Raw genomic sequence first — 18,107 nt, forward strand, 5'->3', positions numbered from 1 at the left:
AGAACAGTTTGACTTTATAAGAAAAGGAATTGGGTCTAAAAGTCGCATTTCATTCACATCTAAAAACCAGTGATATGTTTTCCTCAGAGAAAAATCTTTGAAGTGAAGCAGAACTGAAGTTTTCCTTCAGAGTTATGTTCTAAATAAATTCTACTTTATTATTTAAGAAATGCCAAGTTTTAAAAGGAGTCCTGTAGGCTGCTGCCCTAGTTGTGTGTATTTTAGGATTCCATCAGGAATTTTTACTGGTCACTTCTGTACCTCATGCTTTGCTTTATCTCAGGACTGAGGACTGAGTTTTCCAACTCGGCTGAACATCCTATGAAAAAACAGCCACCACCGCTAGAAACAGACTCTTTTCTGCTCACTAACTCTTCAGGCAGAGTTTTGATGAGGTGTGAGAGTCTCAAATGTGAAAACTTTCTCCTTTGTAACTGACAGACAAAGTTGGGTTTTTATCAGTTAAAAGAAGCTGATATAATTTATAGGGATATACAGGAAGCAGATGTCTGCCTTGGCAAGTTGCCATTTTTATAGCCCTGTTCCAAGCATAAACCACACTTTTAAATAATTAGTTACTAACTAATGAGATCCAAAAATAAGTTGTCAAAATAGAAGAAGGGGGTAGACTTTTGAGTGACCAAGGGCCTATTTCTAAAAAAAATCCATTTTGAACAGGAGGATGGGAGAGAAATTAGTATTCTCCAAGACCATTAATTAGTGTGATTTCAATCAGTGCCTGGGGCTTTACCTCTTCTTGGGAGCCTCTCTCTGGTGATGAGTATTTGGAGGGTTTTTATTGCTTTGTTAAAATGAAGTCCTTTGCTTGGGGGAAAACCAACAACTCCACAAAAACCAAGTTTGTCAAGGAGCTTTGGCGACTCCTCTCCTCACTACTATTAATTAGTTTCCTCACCTAAGGAAGAGACAAACTGAGTTCCTACCAAGAATCCCATCTCTTGTTTGTCCACACCCCCCCCCCCCCATTCCATTAGCTGATTTCTGTGTCTGGTATCAGTAAACTCCATCCAGATTGCACTGATAAAACTCTATGTGTGTTTTGAGGGAAACAGTTATGATAAGTGCCTGTTTATCCAAAATGGTTGAAAATGGAGTGTTTTGATTGATTAAATATTCCTGGTAAAGTTTTTAGTTTTTACATAATTTTCCAGTTTACAAAGAAATACTGGCTACAAAAGAAAAGATACATAGCTAAGTCAGTGGCAATTAAGATTAAAGACTGATGAACTGAGTCACAGGATCATTGTTGGACTGTGTATTTACTTAGAAAACACTCTTACAGGTATGAGGTGGTGGGGAGATAGCCAGGGACTTGTCCTCATGGAGTTTAGGGTCTAGAGGAGAAGACAGACATTCAGCAAAGATTCCAGACATATGCAGAGTTGATTAGGATGGTGGTTGGGATGGGCTGTTGGAATTCAGCACTTCATTCTTTAGTTCATCCAGTCTGCAAAGATTTCAATGAGGGCCTACAGCATTGAGTACAGAGTGGTGAACAAAAACATGTCTGCAAGTTCAGTGATCTTGATAATCACCATTGCTGTTTGAAATAGAGGTTCAGGGGCCACCTCCAAGCATCTGGGGTTAGGCTGGCAACTCTGAATGTTTCACTGAAACAAAACAAGGCTGATTCAGATGGTGCTTGTACTACCCCCAAACGGTGCTGTGGATGAGGTTGAATGGTTTTAATTGCATGCTTTAAACATGATATTTAAATCAATTTAGATCCCTTCTTGGCCTTTTGGCTAAGATCAAGTATAAATCAATTTTGGGGGACCATTCAAAAAATTTAAAGACTTATTCTGGGTTTGGTAGAGCTAGAAGGGATGGTTGAGAATTTCTCTTTCAAGGGTTCTTGATCTGCGTTGGAGGGCCTGTGATCCCTTGAAAATCAAATGGACAGTTTTTGTGTGTGTGTAAGTCTATTCTGGGGAATTCCCTGGTGATCCAGTGGCTAAGACTCTGAGCTTCCAAAACAAGGGGCCGGGGTTAAGTCCCTTGTCAGGGAACTAGATCCCACGTGCCACAACTAAGACCTGGTGCAGACAAATAAATAAAGAAAAGTAAATATTAAATGTCTTTTATTAAAAAAATGGATATCCTGGGGGGAGAGGATCCACAAGTTTTAACATCTCCTTAAAGAAGATTGGACACCCCACTACCCCCAAGGTTAAGTCCCACCGTGTGACACTGTCTTGCGACAGAGGGAAACTGAAAGTGAAAGTTGCTCAGTCGAGTCCGACTCTTTGTGACACCATGGACTATACAGGCCATGGAATTCTGCAGGCCAGGATACTGGAGTGGGTAGCCGTTCCCTTCTCCAGGGGATCTTCTCAGCCCAGGGATCGAACCCAGGTCTCCCACATTGCAGGTGGTTTCTTTACCAGCTGAGCCACAAGGAAACTGAGGCGCTGGACAACTCCAGGGGACATCAGTCAGGCCCTACCCATTGACTTGTGCACCATGGCAACCTTCAGAAAAGAAGGCCTATAGTCTTTCACTATTGTGATCTGTTGGGCTCTTTGAATAATGTTTCTGAATTTGGAGTGGATCTTATAATTGATACGTAAATTTAACCTAGGGTGTCTTTTTGTCTTTTTTATTCTAGAAAAGCTGTTCTTAAATAACTTGTGTGCTTTTCAGTGAATGCCAGTGGATAATCAAAGAGAAGATGTAGAAGTTACTGGAAGAGCCCTTGCTCCAGGGCCATGAGGCCTCTGGGCCATCAGCTTTTCTAGTTAGTTATTATGAATTTCTTGTACTATAAAGAAAGTATTTGCAGTTCCCTTGCAAATGTGAGTTAAGTTTGACTAAGAATCTTACATCTGTTTCTTTAAGACTTTTAGTCCATGACTGAGTTGCCTAGTTTATTTTACTAACTGTTTTGATGGAACACAGTGGTATCTGCTCAGTGTAGAAGATAGGCAGATGACTCCATGGAAGAAATGCCCACAATCTAGATAACCTGAGGGAAACATGTTAGAGAGGGGACTTATCTTTTCTTGTATTCTTTGTTGATGTGGATCATGACTGCAAAAAAGAAACATGAACCAAACAGAGTGAAAATTGATGAATGATGAGCTGGGGTGGTTATCACATGAATGACACCAGTGAAAGACAGACTAACTGCCTTGCCTTTGCTGCTGCTGCTAAGTCGCTTCAGTTGTGTCCGACTCTGTGCGACCCCATAGACGGCAGCCCACCAGGCTCCCCCGTCCCTGGGATTCTCCAGGCAAGAACACTGGAGTGGTTTGCCATTTCCTTCTCCAATGCATGAAAGTGAAAAGTGAAAGTGAAGTCGCTCAGTCATGTCCTACCCTCAGCGATCCCATGGACTGCAGCCTTCCAGGCTCCTCCGTCCATGGGATTTTCCAGGCAAGCGTACTGGAGTAGGGTGCCATTGCCTTCTCCGATTTCTCGCCTCAGCTGAGTTTTAATTTTTCGAAAGTGGTTCTAGCCTTTGCTGTCCATGATCTTTTGCCTTTTCCTGTGGGATCCAGAGTGTGTTCTGTCACCTTGTCGTTTTAAAAACGTAACTTCAGTGAATGGAAATGTTCTACTGTTTAGAGAAAGCTTCAGGAATATGGTTTTCCTGAATGAATTAGACTTAAGAGGTGTATTGCAGTTCACATATCTTAGTGAGGAAAGCAAAATCATTGACCAGAGTCCTCTGATTCAAAGCTTTGAGTTACAGTTGGATGGGAGAAACTGTTGGTCACTCTTTTTTTCTTCTAAAAGATTTTTTTCTTTAATATGGCCCATTTAAAAATCTTTATTGAATTTGTTACATTGTGTTTCTCTCTCTCTCTTTTTTTTTTTTTGGCTTTTTGGCCATGAGGCATATAGTATTTTAGCTCCTCAACCAGGGATCAAACCCACAACCCCCTGCATTTAAAGGTGAAAACTTAACCACTGGATGGCAGGGAAGGCCTTGTCAGTCACTCTTTAAAACATCTATTTGATAACTAAAAACTGTCCCTGGCTTAGAAAGTTGTCTTACTTCCCCTTCTTATAAAATTGGCCAACTTCTTATAAATGTTGGAGACATTTGGAGATGTGGCTGAAAGGAGTAATGTGACACTGGGTTTCTCACCATAATCACAGCTGAAAATGGAGATACTTAGGAAATGCCGAGTTTAATGTTTAATAGGAAATGTCCAGTAGGATTTTGGGAAAAGTCCCACATTATGGACAAGTGCCTCTGTCTTCCTTTTGCACACGTAGACAGAATTCAACTGGCTTGTTACCAGAACTTTGAGGCCTTTTTGTAAGAAAACTTGTGGGGAAGGGATGTCCAGTTGGCACATTGGCTGATGCTGTAGGCTGATGCTTAGGCTGATTTTGAATGGGCTGATGCTCCTCAGGTGACAGGTGAAGTGGCTTTTGGGATTTCTTTTTTCCTCCATCTTATTTGAGGTTGATGGTGCTGTTGTGGATTTTTTTCAGGGATTCCTGGTTGCCAGAGCTGAAGGAATGAGAAGGCGTCATGGAGGCCCAGTCCCAGAGCTCGACGACCACTGAGAAAAAGAAAGTGGAGAATTCCATAGTGAAATGCCCCACTCGGCCAGATGTCAGCGAGAAAGCCGTGGCCTCCAGCACCACTTCCAATGGTGAGCGGCCACGGTGATTACCTGCAGCCAAGCCTGCAGTCCTGTTCTGTGCTTGGCATTCCTCATGAATTGAGCATTTGCACCTGGACCTGTGTTTGTTTTCTGAGAGGCTAAAGAGCATAAATGGAGGTGGTGGGGGGAGGGGTTGGGATGGGCAAGCTTTAGGCATCTCTATTTTGGCAGTGAAACTACATGTTTTCTTCCAAATTTTCTAATTTGAGATGTAAATGTGATAGGTTATTTATTATAGGAAGTTCCTGTTTTGGCATTTTGGAAATCATCTTGATGAGTCTGGCAGGACTTCAAAATACTTTGCATTTCACATCGGAAGTCTCCACTTATCAGGATAATTAGTGATTAATTACTACAAAAGACACAAGCGCTGTCTTGTCCAAGTTAGTGAGAAGGTCCCCTGCCAACCCCCCAAACCCTAAGGAGTCCACTGTAAAAGATTTTAAAAGCTGTTAATGGTTGACTCTTCAGTAGTGGTTGAAGGTTGAGCCTCATCTAGTTTCTGAGGTGCAGGGTAATGTCTTTAATTTGCGTTCAGAGATAACAGAGAGCCACTGTTTCTCTTTGCTATATGTTTTAATATTTTAAGCATAGTGCTGAGAGGCATTTCAATTTAAGCATGGAGCCTTGAAAATAAATTCCAGACCCCATCTCTGGTAAAAACAGACTGAATAAGTTAATGGTAACCTTTACTTCCCGTCCTTGCTTTTTGTCCCTGGTTTAAGACCATCAGCGCCTTAGCTTTCTGTAGATTTCATAGCCACCCTTGGTCTTCATGAATTGCACTCTGCTTTGCCATGTGTCCTTGGGAAGGATGGGCTGGTCCGCTCTCCCAGTCCTGGACACTGCCTACTGGGGTAAATGAATTTGGATCTGCTGAGCCAACCTGCTCCCTCCCTCCCTGTGGTTTTGGGTTTTATTTACTCCAAGAAAGATTTGACTAGGTTGATTTCTAACTTTTTACATGCAATGAAATGGGAGGGTCAGAATCTGCTTTGCAAGGTAACAGCCCAGAACCATAGGCTGTAAGTGCAGACATCCAGTAAAAAAGCCGCACCTTCCTGTCTGATCTGTGGCACTGTCTGGTCCTGCTCTCTGTGCCTATGTGTTGCTCACCTGTCCCTCTTCCCCAGTGTCAGCAATGTGCACTGCTGGCTTGGGTGGGCGAAGGGAGGGACTGGTGTTAAACCTACTGACTAATGAGTCCCATTTTGACTTGATCTATAGGGAGATCCATTTATATCTGAGTTAAAATAATGAATTTACTTTACATACATAAGAAAATATGTCTCTATTTCTTCCTTGATTTGTGATCTTTCAAGTCAAGACTAGAGCTTATTTTAATGGAGCCAACTTTTTGTGTTATTCCTCCAGTGGAATTATAGAAGGCATATTTTCTCCCTAAAAAAGCATCCCATGGCCATTGTTTCTTGTCTCTGGAATTTGTAAAAATTGGACATGCCTATTATTTCAGACATAGAGTCAGTCTATGCCGTGTAGGTGATTTGGAAATTTTAATAGGAATTTTTTAGTGGTGTGTGTGAGTGTGTGTGAATGGGTGAGCCTGTGTGTAAGTGTGCATGAGAACAGGGGAGGCTTGTAAGTGGGTAGAAGCTGGTGCCGCACCACTTGGAGCCTCCATAAGCCACTGTCCTTTCTGTGAATTTCAGCAGAGTAACCACAGCGACCTATCCTTGGTGAAGGTGCTGCCAAGTCAGCCACTCTGGCACCAGAATGCATCCTGGGCAGGTTTTTGGTGCTGCCGCATTTGTCTTGAGCCACTCTGATCATGAGTTGTCCCCATTAACTTCCTTCAGGTGCCCGGGAACAGTGCTAACCTAATCAGCCCCTGGCAGCCAGGAAGCCACTGGGGAAGAGTAGCCAGGGAAGGAGTAGTCACAGTTTACACAAGTTAGTCCTTGAGTCCCAGATAACCACAGAACTGACTGAATCTGAATTCCATGGGTTTTCCACCCTGATCAGGCTGGGTTCTTGAAGTGGGTGTAAAACATCCTATTTGGGGGCAAAAGCTCTTTAGTCAGGTTTGCAGGGCTCCTGCCTGAATGATAGCCTTCCTAGAGCCCTGTGAGCGCTGACCATTTTTTCCAATGTTCTATTTCTGGTAAGGGATTTACTCCTTTTTATTTTGGGATAGCATAAAGAGCTGATCAAATAAAGGGAAATGGAGGTGGTGTTTGCAAACATCCATCCTACTGGAAGGTTCCAAGGAAACCAGCAAATAAGTTTAAAGACAAGAAAAAGTAAAATGAAGGAAAATAAACTTCTTTCCTTGTGTTGGCTTTACATAAGCAAAGCTAATAATGGTAATGATTTTTGAATATTAATTTCTCTGCAGGAGGCCTCTGACTATCTAACTAGTTCAGAGCCTCTAGAGGTGTGGGACTAGGCTAGTGCTCAGGGGTGGAATGGCCCAGCTTCTTTGTTCTGCCAGCTTCTACCTGGTGGCATGTTGCCCTTTGCTATCAGTTGTGGTCTCACAGCTAGTCTGGGGGCTTTGGTCTGGGTTTGATTTGGGTTTTAGAGTTAGTGGGAGGTGGGCTTTTAAAGGTTGGCACACTGTCATTGCCACGGTCATTCATCTGTTTGTCAGTTCTGTCTTTGAAACATTTCAGAAGTGGTTGGATACCTTTACTGAGGCTGTTCACAAAAAGGATATGAAAATTGCTCAGATCCTACTATATGTAGTACCAATTGCTACTGTTTCCAGGGGGTTCTTAGCCTTTCCTTACAAAGCTGTGAAATTTAGAGATTTGTAAATGAACAATTAAAAATAAGTTCCATACCAAGATATATTATGGACATAACCTGTGTATTTTCTCTCCCCCACCCACAATTTCAAGAGTGAAAGAAAACAAACAAAAACTTTTTGTTATTGGCGCTGTGTTGGGCTGACTTAATTAACTTTTCCAGCCATTATGTGCTGCAGTTTGTTCCTGATTGTGGAGCCTTCCAGCCAAACCACGCACATTCCTCTGCATGTCCTTACAGATTTGTTTTCTTACTTTTCTCAGCTGAGTATCTACTTCTAGAATAACAGTCATATGTTTTGTTTAAATGTACACATACACACAACCAAAATGTATCGTTCAAAAACCTGAAGCAACACTTTAAGGAAGGATTTGCCTCAACATTGAACTTGAAAATAGCACAAGTGAAAAGCTGTTTTGTACCTTATGTGGAGCCAAATTGATTTTTGTAACATTTAAGAACCTATATCAATGTATGAAGCATTCATTACACTTATTCAGGAACCACAGTGTATGTTTCATGTGCTATAGTTTGATTTTAAGCTTTAGTGTTATCTATTAAGCATAATGACCAGAGGACATTTAGTTTTCTGAATATTTGTTCAGTGCAGTTGACATGTAAATGATCATTTTTGGCATCCAGGATGGTGTCTTTCACATATAAAGTATGCACTCAGATATTAGTTGTCATTGTTTACTTAAAAATCTCAATCTGTTAATATACTAGTGCCTTAAATTAAATGCCTTAATGATCTGTTTTGGTTTTTTTGGGAATGAATTCATTAGTTTCTAAGCTGCATGTTGTATTTTGTAAATAATGGATATTTTTTTTTTAATCTAGATGTCCCAGTGTATTAAACATTCTCATTGCCCTGTTAAATCTCCTTTGATGATTGCAAATGCTGCTTTTCAGTGTGAGGTGTTTTGTCTCATTTTTGGTTTATGATTTTTTTTTTTTAAAGAGGTAATCTGATATTTCTCATTAACCTACTACTCTGCTTTAAAAAAGAAAGTAACTAATAATAAACGTATGTGGGTCCTGGTCTTGGGGATCTTTTATCAGATCTGATAGTTATTGGGAACATACCTTAAAGTGATAGAAAGCAGAAAGTATTGTCTTAATGGTGATGCAATGTGAAACCAAAGCTGATAGATTAATAAGGGAGAGGAAGTTCCCTGTTCCCTTTGATTATTTCAAAAAGAAGTGCTTGGTTCTCCTCTGCTTAAAAAAAAATTCTTTGAGGTTTCTAAGGGGAAAGTGTTGTGGTCGGCAAATATGTAGGAGATGCTTTTTTTAAAAAAAAATTTAACTTTTGATTGCTTCCTGGCCTTGTGATTTTCTTTCATACTGTCCAGTAACTCTTATGAGTATTAATTGGAATATCTGTTGGTCTCCTTGCTGGGAATAAGATAGCTCTGAATTTTGTTGAGAGTTTGGAGTTTGTCAGCTGCTCACCACCAGGATCTCTTGTCTCTTTGACCTTTTTTATGGTAAGAGTTTATAGACCTAATTCTGCTCAGAAATGGGTGGATGGTTCACACCAAAAAGCCAGTAGATTGTGAGTTTTAGGTTGCCTGTCCCTTTAGATGTTCAATCCCTTTTTTCTTGGCCACATCCCATTTCCTGGCACATAACAGATGGACAGATGGACGGAAAGGACTTTCAGATAACATGGTTTCGCATTGTGGGGTGTTGGATAGGAATACCCCAGGGTTTGGGCTGAAAGTTTGAGCTGAGTTTTGGCAACACCAAGGACTTAGCTTGGTGAATGTGGGCAAATTCACTTCTCAAAATGTCGGTTTCCTCATCTGTTTAGCAGGATACTAATCAGACCCACTTCACAGGATCTTCAGGATTAAACGAGGCAGTGCCTGTACATAGTAAGAGCTTAGCAAACATTAGCCAGAGTTATTAGGACAAAGCATGGGAATGAATTAAATGTTATGAATCTAAAACAAAAAGGATCATGTTTTTTGAAAATACACATAGATTTTGAAATTAATGGAAAAATGATTGGCAAAAGTAATTTTGAATTTGCTGAACTCTGAAAAATAGTTCAAGATGCTAAACAAATCCTCAAAGTGACCAAACATCTTAAGGAAGGATGGATTAAAAAAATAACAAAACACCACAAAAATCTGTGTAACTTCCTTCTGAATGCCTTCTTAAGCTAGAAAATAGGAAAGATAATTTTGAGAAAATTTATTTTGATTTAACTTTGGAAACTAACATTGATTTTATATTGTCTTAATATTAGAAACAACATACAGTGCATCTGCTTTCTTGATTCCTTTTTAGGGGTAAACTGTTTCCTTTCAGGTTAGTGGTACCCATTTATAGAGTAGTTTGTGCTGCATTAAATTTTATGCTTGTTCAAAGAGCTTTCATGTTTTTAAACCAACTAACTCAAGACGAATAATCTGATTCTCATAAGAGCCCTGACAATCTCTTGAGCTCTCAGGAACTCATGTGTTCCTAAACCTGGCAACCTCTGTCTTCTTATTTTGGCAGAGTGTATCGCCTTTCCTGCAGTCACCCAGGCTTGAAACCGCACCATCACCTTTGACCCCTCCCTCCCTCTGGCTTCCCGTGTCCTACCAGTTTTGAGGTCCTGGTAGATTTTCCTCTGTAATTATTCACCCATGTGTCCCTTCAGGCCACCCTACCACACAATACTATTTCAAACCTCACTACCTCATGCGTAGACAATTAAAGTAACCTCTCCAATCATTCTGCCCTGATTCGTGGAGTGGCTTCTGCCCAATTAATCTTTTAATGCTATACCCCTACTCTAGAACCATCAGTGATTCCCAGCTACTTGTAAAATAAAGTTCAAAACCCTTTGCCTAATATTGTGAGATAATCTTCCAAAATCTGACCTCATTCTATCTCTCCAGTCTGCTTTGGTACAACTCTGCTTTTCCATTTCTAACCTGTGATTTATCCAAATTGAAGGGCTCCTCTTCACTCATGTTGCTCCACCATAGAATGGCCTTTATACCCAACATCAGTGCGTGTTTACCTTCTTCTCAATTGCAGCTCTGTGCTTTGGCTCTTTCTCTCTCCATATAGTCTTGTGTCCTTTGGGGGGAACTACCTAATAACGCTTGAATTGGAGAAGAGTATTTTATTTATTATTGCTTTAATCAATAGACTATATTTTAGAGAAGTTTTAGATTTACAGAAAAATAAATGATCATCAAGTACAAAGAGTTCCTACATACCTGTCTCCCCAATTTCTCTTATTATTAACATTTTATAAGTGTCATAATGTTTGTTACAATTGATGAACTAAATTGATACATGATGATTAACTACAGTCCATGGTTTCCACCAAGGCTCATTCCTTCTGTTGTGTGTGTCCTGTGGGTTTTGACAAATGTATAATGCCATGTAGCTGCCATTATGGTATCCTGTAGACTAGCTGCACTCCTAAAATTTCCCTGTGCCCCATTTTTTTCAATCCCTCTCCTCTTCGCTGTAAAACATGAAACTTTTTGAGCATAGCACCTGGTTTGTCTTTTCTCTGACCCCACCTCATCTTCCTTCAGTGTTTTGGGTTTACAGGGCCCCAGCCTGCACAATACACAGATCTGCTGGAACTTCCCTCAGCTCTGTGGGGCAGGGGGCATGCGTAGCACAGCAGTGGTGTGGATGCCAGGGTTTCTTCCTGCCACTTTATTGCTGTGTGATCTTGGGCTAAGTGCTTAACATCTTGGAGGCTGGCACAGTGAGTTCCCAAATATGGCAGCTATTATTAGTAATAGTAATACTTTTACTATTAATAGTAATAATTCAGGACAAAATCTGGAGGGATTTAATTCACTGACACTTTTCATCTCACGCCTTTCCACACAGTATCATTTATTGATAATCTGTGTTTGGGTAAGCTTTAACTTGATTGAGGCAGTTAGAGGGTATTGGCTTACAGAAAATCTTTACAAGTGGTGGTCATCAGGATGGAGCTTAACAAACAAGGAGATGATAGGAGCTGGGCTCAGGAAACAGTACCTCAAGTCATCGGTCTTAAAATTGGTACAAGTTGGATTTACTGAATCAAATTGGTAAGGCTATTCCTCATTCATAAACATGCCTTCACATTATGGGGTAAAATCAGTAATTCTGTGCTGATGGGCTTCCCTGAGGGCAGAGCTGCTCTGTTCTTTTGTGTGGGGCTATTGGACTTCTCCTCCAAAAGGACAGTTCTTGGGTGCTCAGAGAAATCAGGAATAGACTCAATCCGATCTCGCCGCAGTTTTCCAGACTTGGGAGTAAAAAGAAGCCACAGCATTATGTGTTCTGCTTGTGGAAAGTTTCTGGGTTACCCTGATTACTTGTGACCCAGTGATGTGGGTATTTCACATTTTCAGAAATAAACTGATCAGAATCAGCAACAGCAACCAAAGAGTGGAAACTCAGGGTCAAAATGGTGCTTGTGGGAGGGCAGTGTCCCTCTGTGGAAGTATCTTGGGGCTTTCAGCCAGGTACTGCTTTGAGCCCCTACTTGAGGGGAGGGCTCTGTTCCAGGAATGCTAGAAGATGCCATCCTGAACATTGAGAACCCTGAGGGTCCCATGCAGAGGAGGAGGAGAGGCTGATGGTGAAAGCAAAAAGCTTTCCGTTACTGTGTTTATAGGGAAATCTTGCCAAATCCACAATTTCAGTCTGTTTTTAAAACTTTATATACAGCACCACTCACTTTTTTTTGGGTGTACACTTCTGTGAGTTTTGACAAATCCATTAAGTCCTAAAAATACTACCACAATCAACATGCAAAACAACCCCCTCCCCAAATTTGGACAGATACTTGCTTTTAAATTCAGTGTAGTAATAGTTACCTTGTGAGTAACTGATAAGAAAAAGCATTAGAACTGTGTGAGTTGCTTGGTATTATGATTTTTTTTTTTAAATCCATGAGTTTTTAAATTCTGTTAGTTACACTCACTATTAGTTTTTTCCTTTTTGTCTAAATATTTCATATTAAATTAGTAGTAGAACTAAAACATTCTTAAAAACTGTCCAAAACATATCATCTCCTGTCTCTGCTGGTCTTTTTTGAGTGTCCCAATCAACATATTGTTTTCTTGTAGGCCAGTTGAAAATACCATTTTATACTTATAACTCCAAGGCAGTCATATTAATGAGGGCTTTTTTTGTTGTTGTTTTGGTACCGTGAATGAATTGCAGGAGAGGGGTAGAATCAGAACACTTAACGCCGCTTTAACCCAGAACAAAAATATCGAAAGCTTTGTTAAGTCTTTTTCTTTCTTTCTTTTTTTGATAACATCATTCTTTCCCCCTTTACTTTTACAGATAGAACTTCATCTTAGGTAGGAGAAATTTTTCTGTACAAGTTATTCCTACTCTGACTTAGGCTGCTGTTTTGTTTTTTGTTTTTTTTTTTTTCTTTTTTCACTCTTTTTTTCCCCTTTCTTTGACTCTTTCCTCTTCTTGGTCTCTTCCCCCCCCCGCTTTAGTTGTAGAAAGTTGAGTTCCATCCCAATTATTAAATCTTAGGAGACCATTCCCACATGGTTCCGTAAATGGTAGCTTCGTCCTGCGTTCTTTCATCTCTTCCCCTGCTCTCTGGCTTGACAGTTGAAAAGGTCTGACTGTGCCATACAATGGCTTGATTGGTTTCTCTGGGGGAGACTTTTCCCTGCTTCATCATCCGCCAGGCAGGTGGACCAGAAAGTCTCTTGGTTCTTTTGTTGCCTCTCAAAGTCCGAGGTCTTTGACTGAATAAATCCGCCGTCATGGGATAATTTGCTAAAAGGAGCCTGAAAGATGTGAGAGAAAAGCCTCCCGACTTGGGTGCCGCATTAATGAAATCACAGAGCCTTGGAGTTTGCAATTGAAAAATCACCAGGAATGCAATGGGTGGAGACGGAGCTTCTTTTATTTCCCATAATAAACTTTTAGTTCTATCATTTAAAGCCTGCCTAGTAGCCCTTTGCTGGCCCACTGGCCTGAGTGTGGGTGTTTTTTTTTTTTTTTTTTTTTGCATTTGTACCCATGTTTCAGGGGACAGCCCTGTCCGGCTGAAAGCCATTTGGGTGCTGTGTCTAGTTAGTCATTAGATTATTACTAGTGGATGGAAAGAATTCCATATGACAGGACTAAGGTTGAGTTAACACAGGACGAAAAGTAATTTACAGATAGGCTGTCCCCAGCCATCTTTGTAGCCCCTGATAAGGTTTCATTTCAGAATGGATAGGCGACATTTCCACTTACGGGCCCATTCTGCGACACCTGTGATAACAGCTTCTGGATCCTAATTGAAATTGGTTTCAAAATGGATTTTCACTTTTCTCTGTCTGTGGAAAATATTGAATGGACTCAGAGCTGCCACAGAGAACCCCGGACCTCGGAAAATGGAGCGGGAAGCTAGGATCATCTTTCATAACAGTGTCGATGATATGACAGTTTTGTTATCTGTCTTATTAATGAAATCATTGATCACCTGATGAGGGAGATAATAAACTACGTTTCCCCCCACAGTGCTCCCGAAGCTCAATTAGATTCGGATTACCAATAAGGAGGGGGGGAAAAAAGCAAACAACAATGGCACTGAAGTCGTAAAGGTTGATGAAAAGTTTTCCTTCTCCAAGTGACCATTTCAGATCAACACGTTCTGAGTGATTGCTGTCCAAGTATTTTGAAATTATAGAAGGCAGCGTCATAGTCGAAGACTTATCTTTTGGGCCAAGTCACCAGCATCTTTAGTAAAGACCTGTGAAGTGAGATTCAGAAGTAGAAAGGGCAGTTCTGAATTAAGTGTTGTAAGGGGGAAAATGAGGTGGAGGGGGCAAGAAATCCCCAGATCCTCCCCCCAAACCCTCCGATAGGGTGAAGGGATTTGGTGCTTACCCTGGGTAGGTTTACTGGGCAAGAAAGACCAGACTAGGAAAGTAGCTCATTGTCTCACTCTTAAAAGCGTGCCGGGAATCCTAGTAAGATGGGAATTAGGTTTGGATTTAACGAGGCAGCTCTATTGTTTGGTGCTGGGCTGCCTTGGAATGTGCCCTCTTGTTCTTCTCCAAGGAGGGGAAGAGACGCTGATGACTCTCATGTTTCACGGTGAATTGTATTCCTAGGTGTTTCTCCATTCTCAGAGCCAGCAAGGATCAATCCAGTCCCATCTGAGCTTGAAAGAGGAACTGTGATCAAAGGCTCTAATGATGTCACTGATCTCTGGTGATTGATTAGGAGCAGAAGTTCTAGAGGTTTCTGCCTTTCCTTATCAATTCCAATTCATTAGTGTCTATCATTAGGGTAGCTAGCTCTTCATTTCCGCAAAATTGCAGAAATGAATGATAAAGAAAACATTGTATTTTTCTTCTGGATCTGTCTTTCTATGTCTGTTTTTAAAGTTTTTTGGAACCATGGCTGCCTTTTACAAGTAACCTTCCTCTTTAAGTATACTGCAGAGAAATAAAGATATCTATATTAATTGGGGTACGTATTTGGGAATTCAAATTAGGACAGTATTTGAGAGTGAAAAGAGTTCCATTGTTTCCAAAGCAGTTTAAGTATATAGAGGTGATTACGTGTTAGGTCAACATTAAATGTATTTAAATGTTTTATTACCTTAGGATTTTGGGGATTTTTAAAAGTCCTTTTAGTTATTTTTGTTGAACTGTCTAACATTTTCCTCTTGTCATTCAACAATGAAAACAAATGCATTTAATGTCAAGAGGTGACAAATCTTATAACTGGGGAAGATGCCACTTGAAAGAAATTCAGAAAGAGAAACAAGAGAGAACCCGAGAGATCTCATTGTGGAACTGCTCTTGACTATACTGTAACTCTTGGCTTAGATCCACCTAGAGTAGGGATTGACTGCAAAAGCATTGGAAGAAATTCTGTGTTGGAAGGCTCTGCAGCCCAAGAAGAAAAGTTGAATGGAAAATGGAGAAGGTGAATTCTTATTAAAGTGACTGTTAGCTTCGATGGTTTGCTGTTAGTTGTCAAGGACTATTGCCTCATGCTTGCTTATAGCTAATTCCTTTCATAGAAAAGTTCATTTTGAGAACTGCTTTCTGAGTAGGACTGATAAATATGTTTATAGTCTATGGTGAATATCTAAAGAGACATGATCATGCAGATGAGCCTTTGGGAAAAGATGGGGAGGCAATTATGAATACTAAGCTTTAGTGGATGTCGAAGACTCCCCTTTCACAGAATATTTTTTTTTGTTCTATTGGCAGTAAGAAAAATAATCCCAGACTCTTGCCTATAACCAAAAAACTTCTAGAAAGAATCAAACAATGGCATAGTTGAAATAATGGGACTTCAGGCAATGTAAACATTTTTTGGTAAAACAGGAATCTAATATTCAGCTGAAGATTTCTTCCAAGCATTTAGGAACTAGAAAATACACAGTGGTCCATTTCACATTATGTTTAAATCAAATCTGTCTTAAAAAAACTAATGTTTCTGGGCTTGTTTTCAAATCCTGGCAAGATTCAGAGCAGTAGAAAAGTTCCTTTCCTATAAATGTTGACAGCAGTTCCGGTGGAGGCTAACAATGTTTTATAAATAGAGTTTGCTTAGCAAAAACCATATGTACGCCTAGTGGAATAAGCTCACATTTATTTATGTTTTCATTTATAGAAAACATGTGCCCCTTGACAAAGCCTTTGGGCTCTTTTCCGCAATTAAAAGGAATCATGGTTGAGAAAAATAGCTACCTTCTTAATGGGAAACTTTTTCACATCAATTGAAAGCATTTTCTTTGATCAGTTTCACACAAATTGAGAATATTTTCATCCATCAGTTTGATCCCCAAAATGGAGTGACTTGAAAAAAAAAAGTTTATAAATACACACACACACATGTATGTTGGTTGAATATTGGAGAATTGAAGATTTTAAAGGTTGGCTGATATGAAAGCGGCAGTGTGCAGTTTTGTAGCAGGAAAATTTTAATTTTGCCTTTATTTTTAAATGTTTACTAATGTTTAATCTTGCTTTAACTAGTATTGGTATAGCATGCGGTGGTTTCCTGAGTGGTTTGATTTGGCTTTTTAGACTGAAGCCTGACACAGGTCTTGTGTGTACCTGTTGCTTGGTCTTCATCTGGCTAATCTGAAAAGCATCTCTACCTTGATTCTCTTTCCAGCAACAACAAATGATAAGGAAAAAGAGGGATAAGAAGGTGGTTTGCAAATCTCTCATCGTTTTCCTTTGAAGAAAAGATTTCAAAAGTCTTTTTGGGGTTTTTTTTTTTAAGAAAAAATTATATAATTTCTTTTGCTTATTAAAAGTCTTTTTTTTTTTTTTTGAAGAAAAAGACCATATAATTTAGAATTTAGTTTAAAAGATGCGCCTTTTGCTTATTACTTTTTCACCAAGTTCAGGATGGGGAACGAGTTGATGAGAAGAAAAAAACCGTTTCTTACTTAAAGAAATGGTTATATCAACTGGGACCATTCTGTTTCTAGTCTAGGTTAGATCAATGATTTTCACACTGTTGGGGTGGATGGGGTGAGAAGTAGGAGGAGAGTGTGGAGAAAGTCAGTGTTCCAATATAGAAACTTTATGAGTATACTAATGGTGTAAATATAAATCTTACATATAAGTGCTAATATAATTTAGTACCTTGTTTTAATTGGGGGAGTAGGTTTTCTTTTTAGATACAATTGACAGATTATATGTGCTTAAAAAAAGTTGAATTAAAAATTTTCTAATTGAAATATTGTTGATTTACAATGTTGTGTTTCAGGTGTATAGCAAAGTGATTCAATTATATCTATACATCAGTATATATATATGTATGTATAAATATAATTTTTCAGATTTCTTTTCATTAAAGGTTATTAAAAGATAATAAAATTCTCTGGGCTCTACAGTAGCTCCTTGAGAGTTCAGGTTTTGTAGAAGCTCTTTCTCATGAAGGTGGTATCAGGGTCCCAGTCCCCCATGCAGTCGGGAATAAGTACCACTCTGTGTGATGGCTAATTTCGCAACACCAACATAGCATCCAAGAGGAAGGACCTATCTTTTACAGCATGGAGGTTTCATTGGGAATCCAGGAATCCTTAAGGTTTATGCTTCAGAAAATGGGCCAGCCTCCTGAAATTACAGTATGCGAATGCTATGTGGGTGTGAGTCTATGACCCTTTTGTTAGAGACTCACGATCTAGGATTTTCCAGAGCCTCTGGTCTGCAGGTAGGTGTTGAACTCTAACTGTCTTCAAGGAAAATATTGATTGAATGATCAGAACTGCTCTTTGAAGGAATGATGGCCTATGAGAAGAGAGCCTCTCAGGGGTGAGAGATGATGAAAAAGAATATATACCTTTCTCATATAAAATGTGATGCTATAACCACAGCTGTGACCTGGCTTACTTTATAGAGGCCTCCCATTAGGAAGTCAGAAGACTACTTCCACATTGCTTTATGATTTTAAACAAGGAACTTTAGTATATGATTTAAAGAGCTCCTCTCTAGGAACTCTGTGAAGTTCACCTAAGACTCCCTAAGAATTTATTAATAGAAGAATAAAATGACAGGAAACATGTCAGGTAGATGAGAGGAGCTTGAAAGGAATGAGTTAATGTACTCTAAGTTGAATAAGGGAAATCCAGTATTCTCTTTAAATTAATCTGTATAGATTACATTTGTGTCCGTCTTGGGTTAAAAGTCACCGAAGATTTCTGTTCAGGCCAAAATGTGCGGTCACACTGTAAGT

The 18,107-nt window shown here is 39.7% G+C and overlaps 1 protein-coding gene across 1 annotated transcript in view; it reads left to right on the plus strand.

Moving 5' to 3' along the window:
- The first annotated feature begins 3,932 nt into the window (after window positions 1-3,932).
- GLI3 (GLI family zinc finger 3) overlaps window positions 3,933-18,107 on the plus strand; it is a 304,210-nt gene continuing 290,035 nt past the window's right edge. Inside the window, exon 1 of the mRNA XM_055590741.1 lies at window positions 3,933-4,631. Within this exon, the coding sequence (XP_055446716.1) occupies window positions 4,508-4,631 (124 nt within the window). The 5' untranslated portion in view covers window positions 3,933-4,507. The remainder of the gene's footprint in view (window positions 4,632-18,107) is intronic.

The sequence above is a fragment of the Bubalus kerabau genome, chromosome 8 (genome assembly GCF_029407905.1).
Source record: "Bubalus kerabau isolate K-KA32 ecotype Philippines breed swamp buffalo chromosome 8, PCC_UOA_SB_1v2, whole genome shotgun sequence".
Classification (NCBI taxonomy): domain Eukaryota; kingdom Metazoa; phylum Chordata; class Mammalia; order Artiodactyla; family Bovidae; genus Bubalus; species Bubalus kerabau.